Source organism: Haliotis rubra, unplaced genomic scaffold (genome assembly GCF_003918875.1).
Source record: "Haliotis rubra isolate DU_JTF1 unplaced genomic scaffold, ASM391887v1 Scf479, whole genome shotgun sequence".
Taxonomy (NCBI): Eukaryota; Metazoa; Mollusca; class Gastropoda; order Lepetellida; family Haliotidae; genus Haliotis; species Haliotis rubra.
This window is the reverse complement of record NW_025767167.1, coordinates 380,173-402,886: the sequence shown is the minus strand read 5'-3', so window position 1 is coordinate 402,886 and position 22,714 is coordinate 380,173. Positions and strand designations below refer to the sequence as shown.

Below are 22,714 nucleotides of genomic sequence, written 5' to 3'. Positions count from 1 at the left end.
CGTTACTTCGATTATTTTGTTGTTTCAACTATTTTCTCGTTGCTTCGAATATTTCCTCGTTGCTTTAACTATTTGCTTGTTGCTTCAACTATTTTCTCGTGACTTCAAGTTTGTGTCAAAAACTTGAAATTTCGAGTATTGACTCGTTACTTCGAGTATTTCCAATATAAACACTATATGACTTTCCCCCGCTGGATCATAGCAGAAAACCTTGCACAGTGCTAAGGAACATCATGATAAAACATATTTTTGGAGTGTGCCCGATTTTGGGGTCCATTTTCCGAAAAAATCCACGATGGTGTTTAAGATGGCCGCCCAAAATCAAGGATTTCCAATTCTAACACTATATGACTTTCCCAGCTGGATTGAAGCACAAAACCTTCAACAGAAGTAAGGAACATCATGATAACACATGTTTGTGGGGTGTGCCCGAGTTTGGGGGCTTATTTTCCGAAACATTCAAGACGGCCGCCAAAACTCAAAGAGTGCTGAAGTCCACTCAGAATTGTCGCGACTATAAAAAATCTTCATTTGTTGCAATATGTTAGATATATTCGTCGTTCAAAGGGCTATTTCTAATATAATATTTCTGTCCACTTTTCAAAGTTTCGTGCTTTAGTCTGCCAAGTACCGGTATCTATTTTCACCCCTTGCCACTGCACTACACTGGACCTCGAACAGTACAAATTCGAGTTGGTCTGTTCCCTTCTCTAAGGATGTGGGCGGTGGGGTAGCCTAGTGGTTAAAGCGTTCGCCCATCCCGCCGAAGACCCGGGTTCGATTCCCCACATGGGTACCATGTGTGAAGCCCCTTGCTGTCGTGACATTGCTGGAATATAGCTAAAAGCGGCGTAAATCCATACTCACTCACTTCTTCGAAAATGTACACCTGGAAAATGTTAAGCACCCCCATGTATGTTGACCGCTAACAGAACTATGTTCAAGTTCAGCTTCGATATGATGGATGATTTCTTCTTTTAGGCATTTTAGAAGTTACGATGAAGGAAAAGTTCTAAGGATTGTCATCTTCTTTATTCCACCGAAACGTCGCATTCATAATTTGTTTTCCTTCATGATGGATGATGCAAGTGATAATGTTAATTTAAGAGCCTATTGCAAGTTGAAAGTGTCTCCCAAACACACTCTTTGGTGCATGTCCAGATGCAAACCCACCAATTGTCACAAGCGTCCGCTCGTCACGCCGAAGGCTGGAGTATTGCTAAAAGCGGCGTAAAATCATACTCACTCACTAAACATGTTCAACATCTTCCGCGAAAGAGACCACCACTCAAAAGGATTTGTCATTTACTCGATGTTGATGTATCACTCACTCAAAGGTGTAACTTTGTATGAAACATGCATGCCCGAAAACATACGCCAATCCGGTCATAGCATGCATTTCCTACTGTGTCTGCGTTTATTTCAAATGCGTAAACTCCGACTTTAGGTCCTGTGACAGTTGCCAGTCGTTTAGTCGGAAAATGCAGGGAAGCCAGTGAGCTGAAGGATCGCCCACGTTCTTGAGAACCCAGATTGTGAATACAACCACAAGCACTGTTCTGAAGCACCATTAGGTGCCATTTCGCCAGGAATCTATGGGAACAGTCTGGAATCGCCTGAGGAAAGCCGGGTACCACTCTAGAATGGTCAAGAAATACTGAGTTAAGCTTGGTGTTCATCACTTCAAAGCTGTAATCTGAGGATCTGGCGAAGATTTTTCCTTCTTCATGTAACTGATGACAGGGTTGCTGTACCACACCTTGATGACCATCCTGTGAACACAAGGTCAGTCTTTATGGACATCAATGCAAAGCCAATTCGTTCATGTGCCGTTGGTGATGGCTTACGTCAAGAAAGCGGTAGTAACTCTACATTGAGTCCACATCTCAATCCCACAGAACAAGTTCGGGACAATATGGGTAGCCGAATTCCACATAGAAATCATCTGGTACAAAACCGTGGTGCATTGGGGCAAGCCCTCCATCAAGAATGGAAAGCAATACCTCAGCGTCTGATACAGGCAAGGAGGATGGACGGGCGGGTGGAGAGGAGGGGACCTGGGTGAGGCAGGGAATTTATCACAGTTGGCGGAGGTTCTACACCTATTGACATTGTGCTCGGTTATTGAGACTTATATGATTTCTTGACTTTATATGCTAGAATCTTGAAAATGACGGGACTTTCTTGCGTCACACGACCAAGTTATCAGCATTGTTACTAGCACTGCAAATCTGAGTCATTGTTGCACTGTTTGCTTCTCTGAATGCACAATCGTTTCTTCACTTTTTTGTGTTTAGATTTCCAATTTATTTTAACTGAGGGTAAGCTTATTCAGATAGTAAATTAAATTGAGGTTTGGATCGTTTCCTTTGCTGTGGTTAATGGTCACATATTGATACTATGAAAAATAGGGGGTGTTACAATGCATTTTCTATGTGTATATGTATGCGGTTTGCCAGATCCAGAAGAACTAGCTCGGTGATCGATATATTAGATATCCTTCAGGTTACCTTCCACAGATGGTATGATGTACTGAAAACTAGCTCAGTTTGTAGTTACAGCAATAGATATGTTCATAATGTCCTACAAGCCTCTTCGCCTTATTCGGTCTGTGTTAAAGTCAGAAGGGGAGGTGAGGTAGCCTTGTGGTAAAAGCGTTCGCTTATCCCGCCGAAGACCCGGGTTCGAATCCAGATATTGGTACACTGTGTGAGGCCCATTTCTGTTGTTATTAGCCATGCTATTGCTGGAATATTACTAAAAGCTTCGTAAAACCATACTCTCTCACTCTAAGTCAGAATCTTCGACCTCTCTTATATCGATAATACACACAGTTCAATCAGTGGCTGAATCGTGATGAGTGGATGGTTAGTCATGTTGTACGTGTCATCATCAACTGTGATGTCCACATGAGACGCGGTTAAAGCGTTCGCTCGTCACGCCAAAAACCAGGGTTCGATTCCCCATATGGGTACAATGTGTGAAGCCCATTTCTGGTGTCTCTTGCAGTGATGTTTCTGGAATAATGCTTAAAGTGGCGTAAAACCATACTCACTCGCTCCACATATGACATCCTGGGCACATCGCAGCACCACGACTATCGTATGTCTGGGTGAAAGTATGGCAAGTATGATCACAGTGGCGCTGAAATCGTTCTGCGGAACGGGGACAGGGATCTGTCTCTGAGAACATGCTCTCACTTATTTCAAAAACAGATTTGATCAGGGTTCCGTTACTAAAATAGCTGAAATCCTCGTTTGTTTGTGACAGTGACAAAAATGATGTCCGATGCAATTCCATATTTTGACTTATACCGTACGATCCCGAATTATTTCAGGTGAACAATTGACTAGACTTAGAGATATGTTTATGACGGGTGCCACCGGTGGGACAGGATACGCTCACCTTTTCGCGAACACCTGGTATCATCATTATTTCATAGTGATTCATAAACACATGCTCTGTTATCGTATCGCACGGTGACAATCACTTAATTGTCTGGTTCAGACTCGATTTGTTTACAAACAACATCTTACAGTTGTAATAATGCTGAAACAAATATCTGCTCATGATATTTTCACAATTGTTATCAACTCTGCTTTTGGCAGAGATCTCTTATGAATGTGGAAAGGGTTTTGTACCTTCTATTTGAATGTCCCCCACGATTCTCTTTACAATATTTGCTGAATCATTCATAACCCCGCGTCATTTTCACCAAACCGGACGCTGAATTGTATACCTACCTTTACCATTACAGACAACAAATCATGTCGATACAGAAACGAGTGTTGGTGTTGGGTGCAGGCAGGGTGTCGGGGCCGTTGTACGAGGACTTGGCCGGGGAGAAAGACGTTGTCGTCACTGCAGGTGAGAAGCTCACAGATCATATTGTTGTAACTGGCGTGTGAGTAAATATTGTTTTACGTATAGACTTTCCACAAAGGCCCTCATGTGAATGAACATGCTCAGGTCGGCGTGACGAATGAATGTTTCAGTGTCTATTGAATAGTCGAATTCCTCTGTTATTGAAAACGTGCATACGCACAGTATGAGATGGGAAAAAATTCTTTACATATGCAACATAATATTTTCAAGAAATCCTAACTCTTTTACATGGAGGTTCGCCTGTACAAAGGGAAACAAATTTCTCTGAGGGAGACATTGGATGTTTAGTATTTTTCTGACATTGTTCATGGCATATTTTCATCATGCCTTGTTATTGATTCCGAGTATTATGTCAAGTTAGTTTAGAACTTCTCAAGATTTAGCAAACATGACAACTGACTGTTCAATACTTCCAGTATATAAATCTGATCATTTAGCAATTACCATGTCTTTTTCTAATCAACTTAATAAGGAACGGGGTGGTGGATACTGGAAATTAAATTCATCATTACTTTATAACCAAGAATATGTAAACATAGTCAAGGATATGCTTTTTGAAACAAAATTAGAATACTGTAACTGCACTGAGGATGAACTAGGTGATATTGAAGATTCAAAACTACAACTTAATATAAGCGACACTTTGTTCTTAGAAACGTTTTTAATGAAAGTAAGGGGGAAAACAATATCATTCTCTTCCTACTTAAAAAAAATCATAACTGAAAAAAGCAAAAATTTAGAAGGAAAAATTTGGCAATGGAAAAAGAAATCAGAGGAAATTTTCAAATCATATGTGAAACTAAACTTTCTGAACTATCCAAATGTGAATTAGAGTTTGAAAAATTAAAAGAAGATGAAATAAGAGGTATACAGATAAGAAATAGAATTCAGTGGTATGAGGAAGGAGAAAAAACAACCAACTATTTCTGTCATCTGGAAAATAGAAATATACCAGTAAGCTTTTGAATAGTGTTATCAATGACAAGGGGAAGTAATATCAGATGGTAAGGCTATATTAAATGAACAAAGACAATTTTATGAAAATCTCTACTCATCAGGTGGTAAAATAACAGATAAATATAGTAATGTATTTGATGAGATTATTACACCCAAACTGCACACTGTACAGGCTGAAAATCTTGAGGGTGATATTACTATAGATGAAATAACACGAGCCATTAAATCAATGAAAAATAACAAAAGCCTAGGAGTAGATGGTTTCCCAATACAATTTTTTACATTTTTCTGGAAAGATCTTCATATTTGGGTTTGTAGATATATATCAGAAGCATTCAGGCAAAATATATGTTAAGTCCAACAATAAACACAGGCGTCATCACATGTATTCCAAAAGCTAACAAAAATAGACAGTTGTTAAAAAACTGGCGCCCAATTTCCCTACTAAATTCTTTGTATAAAATACTCAGCACATGTATAGCCAATAGAATTAAAAAAACATTGAATACTCTTATTCATGAAACTCAGAGAGGTTTTGTACCTGGAAGGTGTATTAGTGAGAACATTAGATTATTATACGACATTATGTTTGGAGCAAAAGCACAAGATAAAAAGGGACTCTTGTTACTTATTGACTTTGAAAAAGCTTTTGACACTGTCTCTAAAGAATTTATAATTTTAACAATTGGAAAGTTTGGCTTTGGACCAAATATGGAAAAATGGATCAAAATATTAATAAATAATGCTCAGCATGTGTTATACAGAATGGTCATTTATCACAATTTTTTGACAATGAAAGGGGTTGTAGACAAGGGGACACAGTCTCTCCCTATATATTCATCTTAGTGGCTGAAATTTTAGGAATAATGATCCGTAACAACACTGCAGTAAAAGGAATTACATTGAATAACACTGAACATAAAATTGGACAGAAAGTTTAAGGGCAGCCACTGATACTCTCAATAATTTCTACAAAATGTCTGGTTTAAGAATAAATATAGATAAAACGAAAGCAGTATGGATAGGCTCAATATCAGGTAATAGCATGATTTTATGCCAGGATCTTAAGCTTGGTTGGCATAATGGGGATTTTGATATTCTAGGAATAAGACTGAATCCTAATTTTAATAACCTTTGGGTAATTAATACCAAAAAAAAGACTAGAAATTTTTGATAGAACTCTAGGGAATTGGAGGAAAAGAAAGTTGACATTAATAGGGAAAATAACTGTTATTAAAACTTTAGCACTTTCATCATTGGTGCATATATTCACTTCACTCCCAAATCCTCCAAAGGAATTCATTGATAAATTAAACAATATATTTTATAAATTCATCTGGAATGATAAGCGGGATAAGATAAAGCGAACGACACGTATTAGAAAATATGAAGAGGGGGGACTCAGAATGGTTAATGTACAGGTATTCATAAACTCTTTAAAACTATCAGTTTTACATAAATATCTTCAAAATAATAGCAGTTCTAGCCCTAGTATCTTTCCGTTGAAAGACATATACTGTATATTTCTGCTTGGAGCCAATATTGAAAATTATGTCAGTATTATGAATCCCTACTGGAAAGATGTATTGGCTGCATGGGGAATATTCTATAAACACTTAAAACTGATTTTACAGATATTGATCAAATCTTATCCCAACCCCTTTGGTTCAATCACCAATTCCAAATTAGTAATTTCATTATAAGACATTGGCATCTCAAAGGTATTCACTCTATAAGAGACTTGTGTAATGATAAAGGTATTTTGCCATTTAGTGAACTTAAGAAAACTTACAAAATTAAAGGCACAATTCTTGACTATTATCAGGTTCTTTCAAATATACCCCAAAAATGGAAAGATACTGTAAGAAAGAATTCATTGATTGTTCATAATCATTATCTTAACACATCACTGATAGATTTACTTTCAGCACCAAAGAGATCCAGATATTTCTATGATAAACTTATAACTACTGAAAACCTACCTTCAACATGTGAAAAATGGCAAAATATCTTTGATATTGCAATTCCATGGCAAGATATTTTTAGAAAATATACAAGATATACAAAAGATACTAAATTGATTGACTTTCAGTTTAAATTTATCCACAATATTGTCTACACAAAGAAAGAATTATTGAGAATGAAATTAGTAGATGATGAACTTTGCTCATTTTGTAATTTAATGTCAGAAAAATTGATACATGTTTATTGGGAATGTGAGTGTGTGAAAACGTTCTGGCTGAAAGTGAAAGAATATATTGAAGTTAAATCATCAAAACAATTTACCCTGACAAAATATACTGTCTTACTTGGCGGAAATAATAACGACCTAATGAATCACATACTTCTTGCCAGTAAAACATATATCCATATATCAAGAATTAAAAAAAATAGGTTATCACTGGATACATTTGTAAAAATATTGAGTGATATTTTCAAGACAGAAAAGTTTATTGCCAGTAAGAATCAAAACATATTACAATTTGACAGAAAATGGTCATCTCTACTGCACACATTCCCAGCTTAATGAAGATTCCAATATGTGTAATGCCAACCCATATGAATATCTGTTTTACGGTGTACAAGTGCTGTTACATCATGTACTTTGTATATTTGTATCTACTGATTCTGAATGAATAAAAAAAAAAAAAAAAAAAAAGTTAGTTTAGAACACCTGTTCTTACTTTAGCCTGTAAATTTTTATCCATTCAAAAGTCGTTTATTGGATGCAGTTTACAAACAATTGTATGTAGAATATATTTAACTGAATGATCATTGACGAATTTTCTATCTCCTCTGCTGAAACGATGTAGTTCAATACTGGGGTATATACATGAGTTACTGAGTTACGCCGCTTTTAGTAATATTCCAGCAATATCACGACGGGGCACAAGGAAGGGGCTTCACACATTGTACCCATGTAATGAATCGAACCCTGGTCTTCGGCGTGACGAGCGAAGGCTTTACCCAATAGGCTACCCCACCTCCCAATATATACTATAAATAAGTTGCCCCATTTATAATTACTTCTAAACACACTTAAATAAGATGTTCATTTACCCAAACATGTTATGAACATTTTTCTTTTTTTTCCAATTGTAGTGAAACAGTTTTCCAGAAACGAAAGTTTATCTAGGTACATTTTTTTCTAACATTGGGGCATTTGATATTCTCCATACCTGGTGTCAAATGTGTTATGACTTCATCTGAAATATTTTTCCCAAACAACTTTAGTTTGTATTAAGCCTATGGATAGAATGTGCTTTTTGTAAAATACATTCAGTGCCTGTAAAGGCTGAAAAAATGCCTTTTGGTCGGTTTTATTGGATATAGTTGGTGTTTTGTACAATGGTATGTTGTGTGTAAAACAGATCATATTAAATGTTTTGGTCTGTTTCAGACTCGATTTGTTTACGAACAACATCGTACAGGTGTAATACTGCTGAAACAAATATATACTCATGATATAGTCATGATTGTACAATCTGCTTTTAGCAGAGATTTCTTATGAATGTAGACAGGGTTTTGTCGCTTCTCTCTATTGAAATGTTATTTGTGATTTTCGGGGAAGACCGGGGTTCGATTCCCACATGGGTACAATATGTGACGGCCATTTCTGGTGTGTCCCGCCGTGCTAAGAGCGCCGTAAAACTAAACTCACTCACTCACTATTTACGACTTTCAGCGAGCAGGGGTAAGCTGAAGTTGGAGAAAGTGAGGCAGCTCTGTCCAAGTGCCAGGCTGGAGTGTGTGGACATCACTGAGGACACGGATACCAGGGATATGCTGATCGCCGAACACGACATCGTTGTCAGGTAGTCTAAATATGCCAGAAATCTTTCATGAGTCAAAATCCTATTATCAAATTGAAAAGCTACTCAAATGGCTACTTCTTCCTATTAAAACGAAAATATACCGGCACACCTGATAACGAGGAGGGGAACCTAGATTAAGTCACAAATATTGACATGAAATTAAGTGGAAGCAGCACAGAAATGTGAAGGCTCAAAAAGTTTGAAAGAATGTGCATAAACATGAATTATCAACGGAAAAGATATCTTTTAAAAATTAGCGCCCACTAAGTCAACTGGATGTAGATTTTAAAATCGACTCAAGTGTCATTATCATTAGAGTAAAAGGTGTTTTAAGTTGTATAATAAGCGAAACTCAAACAGGTTATTTACAAATACATTCATAGGTAATAAATTGCGTTCCTTCTTCCAACAGTTGACAGTGAAAAGGCTTTAGAAGCCCTTTGAAGGAATCTCAGTGATCTTGCCTTACAGACCTTCAAGTTTAGTCACTATATCAGAAAGTGGGTAAAACTTTTCAAATATGCAAGTTCAAGCGCGACTACCAATTCAAGACATACATCAGATTTGTTCATGCTTGGTAGAGGATGTTGACCAGGAGATCAGCTATCACCATATATATTTATTGTATGCGCAGCTCCTCTCCATTGCAAGCAAACTTAAAATGTCATCGTCAAAGATCAACAATATTGTATATTTCAGTATTCCGATGACTCAAATATTACATTACATGGTTCAGAAAACAGCTTATCTGAACTGGTTGAAATATGTTTTTAAAATGCTGTCTACTCAGCTTTAGTAATAAACTATGACTAACCTAGAGCTATAAGAACGGGATCAAATAAAGGATCAAACAAACAACTCTTCCCACATATACCACTGTGCTAGTCAAACGAACCGTTTCAAATTTATAGTTGTTGCATAAAGTATATAAAAAAATGTATATATAATGTGTGAAAAACAGTTTTCTAAAGCTGGGCCACAACAGGCGTTTTTGCGTTGAGGTATGCATTGCTGTGACAAAAAACGGACAGGACAAAGATACGTGTATATCATTTTTTCGATCAAGGTCACCCTGAATGTTGTGGAGATTAAATTACCATATAAACAGTGTGGGTGATTAAATGCAGTGATGTGCATTCTTCACTATATATTCACTACATATCGAGGCTTCGCAGCACTGAGACGTCGTATCGCGTAATGACAGCGATGGTGATGTGTTCTTAAGACGTCAAAGATAGGGCCATAGATAGAGTCACGTGATCACATTAGCCCCGCCCACTCTAGGTTTGAGGCGTCCAAAGGGGGGAGGGGGGGGCCTTTTGTGAACGTTTTTATAGGCTTGTATGGATAGGGATTACATGATGTTATATGAGTGAGTGAGTTTACTTTTACGCCGCACTTGATATTATTGGAATATTCCTCAGGTTCAGACAGGTTGGAATTAAACAATTGGCTTGTTTGGGCGATCTTTCTGACCGATTAGTGAACTCGTTTCATTTGTTGAAAGAAAAGGGTACATTTTAATCATCAATATTCCAACTTAATTTCACTGTTGTATCACGGGTCATCAGAAATGGGCTTCACACATTGTACCCATGTGGGGAATCGAACCCGGGTTTTCAGTGTGACCAACGAACGCTTCAACCACAGGGTTAGCCCACCTACCCTGGTTGACAGGGGTGTTCAATATAGACATCACCAATTGTGACAGACAGCAATAATGCTCAGAATATTTCATGGGTAAAAATATTTTACGCTTGCAGAAGACACTAGGTAATAACTGCACACCAAATCATTATAGATTATGGTTAGCTAACCCAGAATATATAAGAAATATTATTGTTCCTAACAAGAGGAATACTTTTTCGAAAGATGTCGTCATCGCATATAGATTACATTTAAACAAACAGTACAAGACATTGAATACAACTGATTTCCTGAAGCAATCTGTTTGGTTTAATAGCTTATTTGAAGTTGGTAACGAAACTTTTTTTTATTTAAAACAATGGTACAATGCAGGGATACACTTGGTTTATGATTTGATGAACTCACATTCATGTGATACATGTATACACATGAAGAATAGCAGGATGGTTTTAACACTGAAATAAATAGCCTTAGATATCAAAGCAAAAAATCAGCCGTCAAAGAATGTTTGAGGAAACATCATATTTCTCCCTTAAACCCTGTACCCTCTTCTCCAACAATGTCTTTCAATATATCACAACTTATGAAGAACAGCAAGGTACTAGATATTTTTATCTTTCCCTTCTAGAACCAAGTTACGAAAAACCATATGTGCACAAATGTGGGAGAGCGTTTTTTGTTTAAAAGAAAATATGATAGTGAACTGGAAAAAAGACTGATAATTGCTTTGTGTACCTTTTGTTCAACGACCACCTCCGTGGTGTAGTGGTTAGAGCGTCCGTCCGGAGAGCGGAAGGTCGCGGGTTCCATCCCCGACCGCGTCATACCAAAAGACGTTAAAATATGGTACTTGTTGGTACCTGCCTGACGCTCGGCATTAATGGGTACAACAAGGACTGGTCGGCTCGGAGTCAGTATACTGTGTCTGAGTGGGGTATTCATGCTTCACTGCGGCATGGTATCTCAGTGGGCTAGCACTATAAAACCAGCCTCAGTCTGGGCTAGTACAAGCAGCCGCACATACACATACGCACGCATGCACGTCGTCATATGAGCGAAATATTCTCAAGCACGACGTTAAACCCAATTTCACCTCACCTCACCTTTTGTTCAAAAGAACCAGAAACAATCGTTCACCTTTTAGTGAATGTAGCCATGTAAAAGAAATATGGAGTGATTTGGCTACATGGCTTAAAACTGTAGCGAAAGGTAAAATTGAATTTAATTCAGAAAAATATCTTGCTTGGATTTTAAAGGAAGAAATAATAATTCCTTAAATGCCATGTCTTGTTGTCAAGCAAGTTATATATACCCAGCGGTTAAAAGAAACAATTCCAAATTCAACAATGTACAGAGAGAGATAATCAGATACTATGAAGCAACAAGATTAAGTGTTTTTTCAACATGCACAAATGATAAGTTGTGTACATTCTAGTCATCATTCCATAATTCATTTAAAAGAACCTAGTATTTTCTTTACTTGTATCTTTGATTGTGGCTGTATTCTGATCCACCAAAAAAGTCTTTCAAGCATTCATATCATAAAATTGGGTATAGTATCTTCTGTTATTTATTAAGTTCATGTTATCTGTAAATCATGCCATTAATAGCTTCAGCCTGTCATCTGTATCTGTACTTGTATCCTATATTCTGAACCACTCAAAAAATCTTTCAAGCATTTCATGTCATATAATTGGGTATAATATCTTCTGATATTTATTAAATTAATGATATGTGTAAATCATGTCATGAATAGCTCCAGTCATCTGTATCTGTACTAGTTTCATTGATGTTTATACTTTGGAAAATATAAGTGGAACATCTTATACGCTGTATAACACTCAGTGGAAATAAAAATATAAAACAATTTAAATATCCTACATAGACATAGACACAATTTTGCAGACAAAATTGGCATCAAAAGAGAAATCGAATCTTATAATAAGACCGACTATGAATTAAATTCGCTTATTGACATAAATTCGATTACATTATTTACTCAAAATTTAAATGTTGATGAGACATGTGGTCTTGTCGATAAAGGCCCGAATGAACCCAAACCAAAGTATTATTTTTTCGTTAAATGGACAAATATTAGTATGATTACAGTTAAAAAGAGAAAAAATCCGGTAAAGAGACAATTTTTTTAAAAAGCAAGAAAATGCAGTAAGGAAAATGACATTTGGTCGTATACAAGTGAGTGAGTGAGTGAGTGAGTGAATGAGTAAATATCGTTTAACCCCGCATCAGAAATTGTGCAGCTGTTGGCGTAAACAAACCAGAGGTACAAACTAAATAATTTGCAATGTCCGGCTGAAGAGCTTTTTTTTAACATCGATGAGTTCCTATCACAACTACAAGTCGAAAACGTAGGGCGTATAAATAAATGGTGTGTGGTATATCACGCCAAGCCGTAAGATGGTTCACTATTTAGATAGTATGTAATCGTAGCCAACATGTCTTTGTGAAACATCCTGATTAAGTATTCTGATCCCCTGCGGATCCACAGGGATCCATGTCTGCTACTTTATAGATGGGCGAAACCTTGGCTGATAACTCGCAAAGAAAACGTTAGAGGTTACGTCTTATAGATACCCAAATGAATATATCTCAGGGGCGGATACAGCATTTTGAGAAAAGTGGGTACACACTTTATTTTCACGAGAGTTTCAATGGTCATTTCATAAACTTTCAGGACACCCCAACCCCTTTACATCTGAGAACTGTAGACCCGTGAAGATCCGGGGTAGAATAGGTCTTTCAGCAACCCATGCTTGCCACAAAAGGCGACTATGCTTGTCGTAAGAGGCGACTAACGGGATCGGGTGGTCAGGCTCGCTGACTTGGTTGACACATGTCATCGGTTCCCAATTGCGCAGATCGATGCTCATGTTGTTGATCACTGGATTGTCTGGTCCAGACTCGATTAATTACAGACTGCCGCCATATAGCTGGAATATTGCTGAGTGCGGCGTAAAACTAAACTCACTCACTCTGAGGACTGTAGCATTTCCATATATGTACTGAAGCATTTACAATTGTGTATTGTAACATTTACAAAAATGTATTGAAGCATTTATATTTAGGTACTGTATCATTTGCAGCTTGGTGCCCCTTCCCTTGGTACCAGACATCGCGCGGGCCTGTGTGTCCCTCAAGAAGCACCTTGTGACCCCCTGCTATGTTGACCCGGAAGTACAAAAGCTACACAAGGAGTAAGGCCAAACGTTACGTTGAACTTCATTTACTGTGTCCCTCGGACGTACAAGAATTCTGCCATCGTGGTATGCACCATCCATGTAGGCTTCAAACAGTGTAGACCCGTGAAGACCCGGATGTTCACGGGTGTCCCTACAGAGCTCAGCTTGCATTGTGATTCTAGGATAACCTGTACATCATTCTGACCTGAGGATGCGTCAGCTAAATATGCCACGGGCAATTTGATGATGCGTACAACTGTACAGCATTTTGCATAAGGTTCAACACAACCCATTGGTTGGCGGCGGGGTAGCTCATCACGCTGATGACCCGGGTTCGAATCCCCACATGGTACTATGTGTAAAGCCTATTTCTGGTGCCCCCCGCCGTGATATTGCTGAAATAATGCTAAAGGCGGCGTAAAACCATAGTCATTCACTCACTTGCTACCCACCGGTATCAGTAACATTGTATGTTAGAACAAAATGTTGACACAGAGTCGACGTTTTATATAAATTACAATAATTATATGAACAATATTGCTGAATCAGAAAATGGCAGAGAGAAGACATATATGGAGTTTTAATTGCCTGTCTATGAAGGACTCTTCACACGGAAGACAATGTTTTCACTAACACTGGTTTGTTACAGGGCAGCGGATGCTGGTTTGACGATCCTCTGTGAGCTAGGAATCAACCCCGGCATGGATCACATGGGCGCCACCAGGACGTTTGACGACATCAAGCGGAGGGGAGGAACGGTGTGGTGAACCCCACTGCTACATCTACTACTGCTGCTACTACTGCGACTGCTGCAGCTGCTGCACTGAGAGTACCACCATTGCTGCTTTTGCAAATACTACCACCATGGCTATAATACTGCTACTGCTGCTGCTACAAAAACCACACCGCAACGCGAGAGGGCACTACTACCTCTGCTACTGACATTCTGTATCGGCTACTGTAACTACAGTCAATATCACTACGCGTGACGTCATGGTATACCAGCTAACGTCATTCTGTACCAGCAACTGCAGCTGTCAATATCACTATGTGTGACGTCATGGTATACCAGCTACCGTCATTCTGTACCAGCTACTGTAACTACAGTCAATATCACTACGCGTGACGTCATGGTATACCAGCTAACGTCATTCTGTACCAGCAACTGCAGCTGTCAATATAACTATGTGTGACGTCATGGTATACCAGCTACCGTCATTCTGTACCAGCTACTGTAACTACAGTCAATATCACTACGCGTGACGTCATGGTATGCCAGCTAACGTCATTCTGTACCAGCAACTGCAGCTGTCAATATCACTATGTGTGACGTCATGCTATACCAGCTACCGTCATTCTGTACCAGCTACTGCAACTGCAGCCGTCATGTTGTACTAGCTACCGTCATACTGTACCAGTTACTACAATATTGCTGTCAATATCACTACGTGTGACGTCACTACTACAGCATCTACTGTCTTTATATACCGGCTACTGCAACTACTGACGAGTCTACTGCCAGTTTGATACTATCACTAATTGTAAGTTATTAACAGATCACCGTCATATAGCTGGAAAACAAACAAACAAAAGCACTCTGAACTGTGCAATTATTCATTGAGCACCACACACACACACACACACACACACACACACACACACACACCGTATATCTTCCGCCCGGTCATTATAACCACCATTTCGACCCAATACATCACGTGACCGGTAATACACTGAGAAAAGCAAGTAAAGAAACATCGGAAAATTCAAGCGTTCCTTTAACTTTTTCCAGTTTTCATCACAAGCTTAGAATATCGCTGTGGGAGGAAATCTGAGAGTAAATGAAGGAACACTCCCATGAAGTGGTGTTCCCTTATTTGTTTCCCTCAGTATATGAATACAGTGACCATTTTAAAAGTAAGGAAACATTCCACCAAGATAATGTCACGCGTCGTAAACAAGACACCATTTTCTTTTTCAGATTACTTCCTATGAGCTGTGGGGTGGAGCACTTCCGGCTCCGGAAAGCGCAAACAATCCCCTCAAGTACAAATTTAGGTACGCAGATGAGAATTTGGCGGATCAGAACGACGTCAAATGTCACTCACTCGTATGCGCCTTGTTCCTTCTATACATTAAAACCAACAATTCAGTTTATGGTGTGAGACATCCATTTTCAGGTATTATGAAAACCGTCATCGATTGTAAGATGCATATGATTATCACAATGCCAAAGAAGTGGAACAACAAAATTAACGTTTGTCTTCCTAAATATGTTTATATTTCACCGTTACCGAGTGCCAGCATAACGACCATTGAAGGGTGGGTAGGTTTTGTCCCCTTTAAGCGATATTCATGGGTTATTTATCAATAGACAGAAACAAGTTTTTGAAACGGAACCCGTTCATCATTTTGGAAATTCATTCTTGACCCACTCGTGCTATTTCGGATAAGCCGAATAGCGCTTACGGAAAGGGACGAGTGGTGACGAATGGGAAATTCCGTGACAGCAACTTCCTCAAGTCAGAACATATGGCTTGATGCAACGACAAAAGACTCTACAGAACGTTAGAGGGACCTGAGCTTTGTAATTGATAACATTATTTCTTATTTTGTTAATTTGTGTAATAAAGTTGCAAAAAGAAAGATTAATTCTATATTTAAATATGTGAAATGGTTATGTCTAATTCAGCTGGTGCCCTCGGAACGCTCTCTGGAAGTACACAAAGCCCAGCGCCTACATACAAGACGGAAAGGTAAGATCCATATGCATTTTCACCTGGCGATAGTTTGTTAAAATCCAACTTTTTAGCTTACCCGAATTTACACAGAGCAGGGAAAAAATTAAGAGAAGCAAAATATTTATGAGGTTTGCGCTTGTTTTAAAATGTGGCCTCTTGCAACCTTGACCTTGGATAAATGTCAGCTACATTTAAGAGGTATTAAGACCACAGGAGGGAGTCACATGGGTCTCCTTTTCCCAACAGCATTGAAAGTAGCGTTGACATATGATTCAGTTGTCAACTGATATTGATAAAAACGCAAAATCCTTTTCTATCAGAAATATCCCTGAACCCCAAGGGATATGCCATGTGCACGTCATATTGTGACCTCTGCTTTCTTGCCTGCGAAGGTCATGCCACATCCAATCAGATTTGACGTGTGTCAAGTTTTGTCAGATATCCATAAAACAGCGGATGATGATCCTAAAGTGGATCGACATGTGATTTAGGCGTGTCATGAAACCTCCATTCCTAACCCAGCGTGGGCCACGGGTGCTTCGTGTGGGGCCTCAATTAAGTCTGGAGAGTTGTGTCCCTTGGGCTCGCCACAAATCTATAGTAGTGGGTTCGAATCCCGGTTTCCCCCGATTGTGTTTCTAGGTTTATCATCACTGGAATACCGTTCAAAGCTGTGTTAGATCCATCTCACTCACTCACTTCTAATCCACAGATGACGGAGCTTCCAGCAGGAACTGCAGTAATGGAGTCTGCACGTAGCGTCGACATTGGTCAGGGCTTCCAGTTGGAGGTCTTTCCGTACGGCTTCAGCCCCAGACTACTCACGTTGTACGGAATAGAGACAGTGCAGACATTCTTCAAGGGATCAATGAGATACAGGGTACGTAGATCTCGGGGACATTCCATCAATGTGGTTGAGATGATGGGAGGGAGGCATTGAGGTCGAGTTCAAGTAAACCTATATGTAGCAACTTGTGTGTATCCCTGTAAACAGCAGTGTGCAAGCATCCTGACGATAAACCCGAGAAGATCCGGGTTAGAATTGGTCTTCAGCAATCCATGCTTGTCGCAAGAGGCGACTAACGAGATTGGGTAGATCGATGCTCATCCTGTTGATCACTGGATTGTCTGGTCAAGACTCGATTATTTACTGACCGCCTCCATCTAGCTGGAATATTGCTGAGTTTGGCGTTGAACAACAAACAATCAATCTTGACGTGAGTTGCAAAATATCGATTCTGGACCAGACAATCAGTGGTTCATGTCACGTCTAAAGTATCGCACCTTTGGGCAAGACAAAGTAGTGCATTGTGCACAGCCACTCCCAGGAATTGGAATACTTGGATTGGCGTGGGGTCCCGATGTTCGCAAGGCCCCGGCTCAACTCTCCAGCGTGCCCATGCGTTAAGATGGCCCTGCCATCGGGTACAAAGCCACTCAACCAAGTCAACGAGGCTTGCCACCCATCAATTAAGTCTACTCTAACGACCAACGTAGTTTGAAAGGAACTTATTCTACCTTGAACCCATACAGGGTCCTGTTCAAGAGTCATCGTTGTATAATAATTCATTTTGTCTCCTCCACAGGGCTTCAGTGCAAGCATACTAAGCTTGATGAAACTAGGCCTATACAGGACCACTAACCATGACCTACTTGGCACCGATGCACGAGGAGTTTCATGGGTACGCAAGATAATTACATGTGTAATATACTGTATATATCCTTTTTGATAACCTATGCATCACGGATAATGGCAAATGTATGCCAGGGAGGATGGTGGCATGGTCATCATTATGGACATTTCAAATACAACATTTAACATACAGAACAATACAAGCATGATTTCTGTTTTTTAGTTAATCATGTTATTGTTCTGTTCAGGTTGTGATATGAAACTATTGCATTACGTTCATCAACATATTGCACTTATTTGTAAGAATCCTATCCTTATATGACCAGGGCTCCAGATACTTTTTGAACACCAGGAGTACGTACTCCTTATATTTTCAACATAGGAGTACTCGAAAACCTTAAGCCTACATTTGGAGTACTGAATGGAATTTAATAGAGTATCAGTAATCTTGTTTTTCGTTTCATATATGCACCAGAACATTGCTACTCTTGTGTAAACAGGTCAATATACAATAAAACAATACTTTTTCAGATAAATACGTCTGTAAATGATTCTAAGACCGTACACCACTGCCGTGGTGCGTATCTGCTACGTTTTAGAAATTATTTCCTACCGTATCGTGCAAATTTTTTATCCGTACATACGCCGATACGGCCCTTATCTGGAGCCCTGATGACTATTTATAAAGAAGTAAAAGAACATGCGATTCTTTTGTATGAGTATGGTAAATGTGTCATGGCTTCATGGCTAATAACTATAATATAACAGTTAATGTCTTTCATATTGTACCAAATACCCAGTTGAAACTGGACTTGTGGAGAAATATAATTCATTTACACATTACTGTGTCAGCATGTAAGTTTTTGGTACTGAGTGATTATTTCATTTTTCCGTAGAGAGACTACGTCTGCCACGAGCTGGGGCTGCAGAATGACGTCACAGATCAAACCCTGGAGTTGAAGGTCAAGGACAAACTAGGAGGAAGAGACCAATTGGAGATCGTTCAAAAGTATTTTCACGTGACCTTGCCTTTCACGTGACCTTGCCTTTCTCAGTAGTCCTTATACGTAACGGCGTTATTTTGGGGATAACACTTTCTTATTCAAGTATAAATACTAGTACATTTTGTGGTTGAGCTCCATCCTGGATTCGAACCCATATTGCCACAGTCGGTATCCTAATCGCTAACACTCAAAGTTAGCGACCAAGCCCACTCAGCCGCCAGCTTCCACAACTGGACGTCTGCCAACTGGTAGTGTAGATAGATACTTTGTGTGCCCCTCTGACAAGTGTCAATTGGTGGTAAGGTCTAAGATATGTATCATTTCGAACGTTCCAGCAGCGTCAGTTTGACTACACCTGATACAACAGCAATACCGTTCAAGGAAGCGTTAAACTATGAAGGGCATGCTTTTAGTATCATAGATACAATAGATATCAATGGAAGTGAACAGGTCATGCCAAATGTAGGTTTACTAGTGAATGAACTTCCAGAAGACATTTGGTTCCAGGTCCTTCAAACACTATGCATCCGTGCTATGTAACTCTCCTCTTGTTCACCTCTGATAGGCTGCTTCCTTGGCTGTAAAACTGGCCTAGTGACTCTTGTTCACCTCTGATAGGCTGCTTCCTTGGCTGTAAATCTGGCCTAGTGACTCTTGTTCACCTCTGATAGTCTGCTTCCTTGACTGTAAAACTGGCCTAGTGACTCTTGTTCACCTCTGATAGGCTGCTTCCTTGACTGTAAAACTGGCCTAATGATCCATCTGTTCCTCAATTACTGAACATTGTTTATTGTTTTAGTTGTATGCTACTATATATCTATAATTTGAGTTAGTCACGATATGGCTGAAATATTAAAATCGTAACTCACTCACTCACTCATTAGTTGAGTGCGCTGAGAGCACGCCCGTGCGGCGTGGCATTAAGGGCTATATAAGTGGCCTTATTTTTAAAAAGGAACTTCAAAATTTGATTTACTCATGAATTGCATTTTGTAGACTTGGTTTTCTTGGATCTGAAGCAATTGAACCGAAAGGGACGCCATTTGACACCTTCTGCTGCTATATGGAGAAAAGACCAGATTTCATGCTGGGTATGTTCAGGCAAATATGCGGGTGAATACGGTAAATTTGATTCGTATATTTCAAGAGATACTTTAGGTGTCTGTCAAGATACATATCACGACTATTAAACAGAGATAATGTACCCCAGTATATTTGGAACAACTGAACCTTTAGCATTGCGGGTTCCAGTTTGGTTTCAGGCAGGCTGTGTTGGGCATAAGAGGTGACCAGATGGATTTCGGGTAAGGCTCGGTGACTCGGTTCATCCCGTGCCATCATACTCGAATGGCGTGGGGCCGTGTTCATTACATTAATCACTGGATCGTCTCGTTCAGTCTGGATAATGAAAGACCGCCACCATACAGCTTGAATGTATCTGGGGAAACAGATGGACAAACAATAGGCACACGCACGCACGCACGCACACACACACACACACACACTGGGCACCAGGCGAAAGGATCATCGTTTTCATTCAGGGACGAGTCTCTGTAACACACAATTCCACAATTAACACACAAAATAGGGGTTTTTTTTTTGTTTCTTTGCTTGGAACCAGCGTGACTGTCCAACTGATATCTATGTTGTAGGGTCGGACGACCGCGACGTGGGTCTGTTGGTCATGACGGTGATCGGACGTTTCCCCGACGGATCCAGCGAGACCCGGAAGCTGGGAATGACTGTGTACGGAGATCCCGGGAAGCACTCGGGCATGTCCAAAGTCGTCGGCTATAGTTTATCCAGTGCTGTCAAGCTGATACTAAATGGTAGGCGGGTTGACTGCTGAATGTATTTAGAAACATCGATACGTGATAACTGACAGGAATACCGCCCTCTCTATTGTGATCAGTGATGGCTGTTTTGATATTGTTGACTGGTCTCTTGTAAAGTCGAACCTACACGAGCAGACCATTCGTGACCAACTCGGGTTATTCCGGGACAAGCCGAAAATAAATGGAGGCTACGGAAAGGGCGATTGTGATGAATGCCAGTGAACTAGGCCAGTTTGTTGTAGATGGTGATTTGGACAACTATAAGCAAGTACCAGCTATGAAATCTTTGAATGGCATTCAGAAGTAAAGATCAGGGTTAGAATTGGTCCTAAGCAACCCAATCTTGTCTTAACAGGCGACTAACGGAATCGGGTGGTCATTCTCGTTGACTTAGTTGATACATTCATTGCATCCCACCGCGTAGATCGATGCCCGTGCTGTTGATCACTGGATTGTCTGGTCCAGACCTGTTTAACTACAGACCTTCGTATGTGGCTAAGTGTAACGTTAACAAAACATCCCAATGCACATAGCTTTAACAATAAATTATCAACGTCTTCATCACTTTCCTCAACATCAAGTTGATATAATGTGACTTAAATATTAGCTGAACAAAACCAATGGGTATATAACGCCGTGTCTCCTACATGCTAAAGATATTTCCCCTCCTAAGTACAGCGTTACATCCCGTTTCTGACGTCTCCCCGTAATGTTGCAGACAGCGGTGTCACTCATACTAACGCAATACTGTTTATGTTTCAGGGGAGATAACTGACCGAGGAGTCGTGATGCCCATTATCCGTAGTGTCTACAAACCTCTGTTTGCAGAGTTGGGAAAAAAGGGGATTGCCTTTGTCGAGAGAAAATAATTTCAGAAAAGCCATACAGTAAACTGAAAGGCATAAAAAGCTTCTCTCTGAGCGTTAAGATCAAGAAAAATAACCAAAAGCGAACATAATTGCTGTCGATACCTGTAAGACAGACCATCACTCCCAAATCACCAAACAATCCAGCAAACTCGCCCATGCAGTTTAAGTAAACTTCGGCTCAGTATTGTTCGTTACACTGCTATACTGAGTCTAAAAAAACCTAGTAGAAGGTCGCGTCAGCTAACCTTTGATCGACATAATATTATGACCGTCCAATCAAATGCGAGACGGCCGAACGGATTTAACCAATCTGAGAACGGCTACTATTTAGGGTTCGGCGGGACTTACAAAATTCGCCGGTCACTGACACTGATCTCTCAACAAACGAAAATCAGCCTAAAAGTTAAAATACAGATACTCGACCTGCAGTATATTCGCTTAGGGCTTTCTGATGACATGGTTACAATTAGCTAATATTTCCGCAAGCTGACATCCTTGAATATTGACAAAAACGCGATTGTTTACTCACTGTTGTGGCGTGGTCCATGTGCAGCACTCGGAAGCGATCGTACGGAAAACAGCTTTCGGAATCGTTCGGGTACAAACATTTTCGAGGTAAAAGTTCAAAAGGTATCTGCGAATGTCAACTTTCGCGATTTTGTAAGCTGTGTTCTGATTGGTCAATTGAAAAGGTCAGCTGACGCGACCTTCTACTATGGTTTGTTAGACTCAGTATAAGCAGTGTAACGAATAATACTGAGCCTAAGTTTACTTAGACTGCTCGCCCATGTTGACTGACCTCCAGGACGTATCTATGTGGCAGAGGGGCGGTGGGGTAGCCTAGTGGTTAAAGCGTACGCTGGTCACACCCAAGACCCGGGTTCGATTCCCTACATGAGTACAATGTGTGAAGCATATTTCTATAGTCACCCGATGTGATATAGCTGGAACATTGCCTAAAACAGCGTAAAAAGATACCCACTCACTCTATGTCCAGGGCTCACTTCCTCTAAACCTACACTAACAGCCTCAAATAGTCCATTTGACAGTTTGTTCGCCAACAATACTTTGTCTCACGTGCTGACGAGAATACCCGTTACAAGAAAATTTTACAAAACTGTCAGCAAC

General features: G+C 39.7%; 1 protein-coding gene across 1 annotated transcript; it reads left to right on the top strand.

Moving 5' to 3' along the window:
• The first annotated feature begins 3,767 nt into the window (after positions 1-3,767).
• Positions 3,768-21,586, top strand: LOC124290950 (alpha-aminoadipic semialdehyde synthase, mitochondrial-like). Its single transcript, XM_046727796.1, has 10 exons — positions 3,768-3,867; positions 8,528-8,657; positions 13,409-13,519; positions 14,154-14,267; positions 16,197-16,260; positions 16,958-17,125; positions 18,775-18,887; positions 19,879-19,973; positions 20,535-20,711; positions 21,480-21,586. Exons 1-10 carry the CDS (start codon positions 3,768-3,770, stop codon positions 21,584-21,586), a joined length of 1,179 nt encoding a protein of 392 aa, XP_046583752.1.
• The last annotated feature ends 1,128 nt before the right edge of the window (positions 21,587-22,714 follow it).

What these genes read in the sequence shown, in the direction of transcription:
- LOC124290950 (XM_046727796.1), top strand. Translation starts at nt 3,768, where the DNA reads ATGTCGATACAGAAACGAGTGTTGGTGTTGGGTGCAGGCAGGGTGTCG. An exon ending in GAACACGACATCGTTGTCAG is followed by an intron (nt 8,658 to 13,408) that starts GTAGTCTAAATA and finishes TATCATTTGCAG; the next exon opens with CTTGGTGCCCCTTCCCTTGG. An exon ending in CAATTGGAGATCGTTCAAAA is followed by an intron (nt 18,888 to 19,878) that starts GTATTTTCACGT and finishes TGCATTTTGTAG; the next exon opens with ACTTGGTTTTCTTGGATCTG.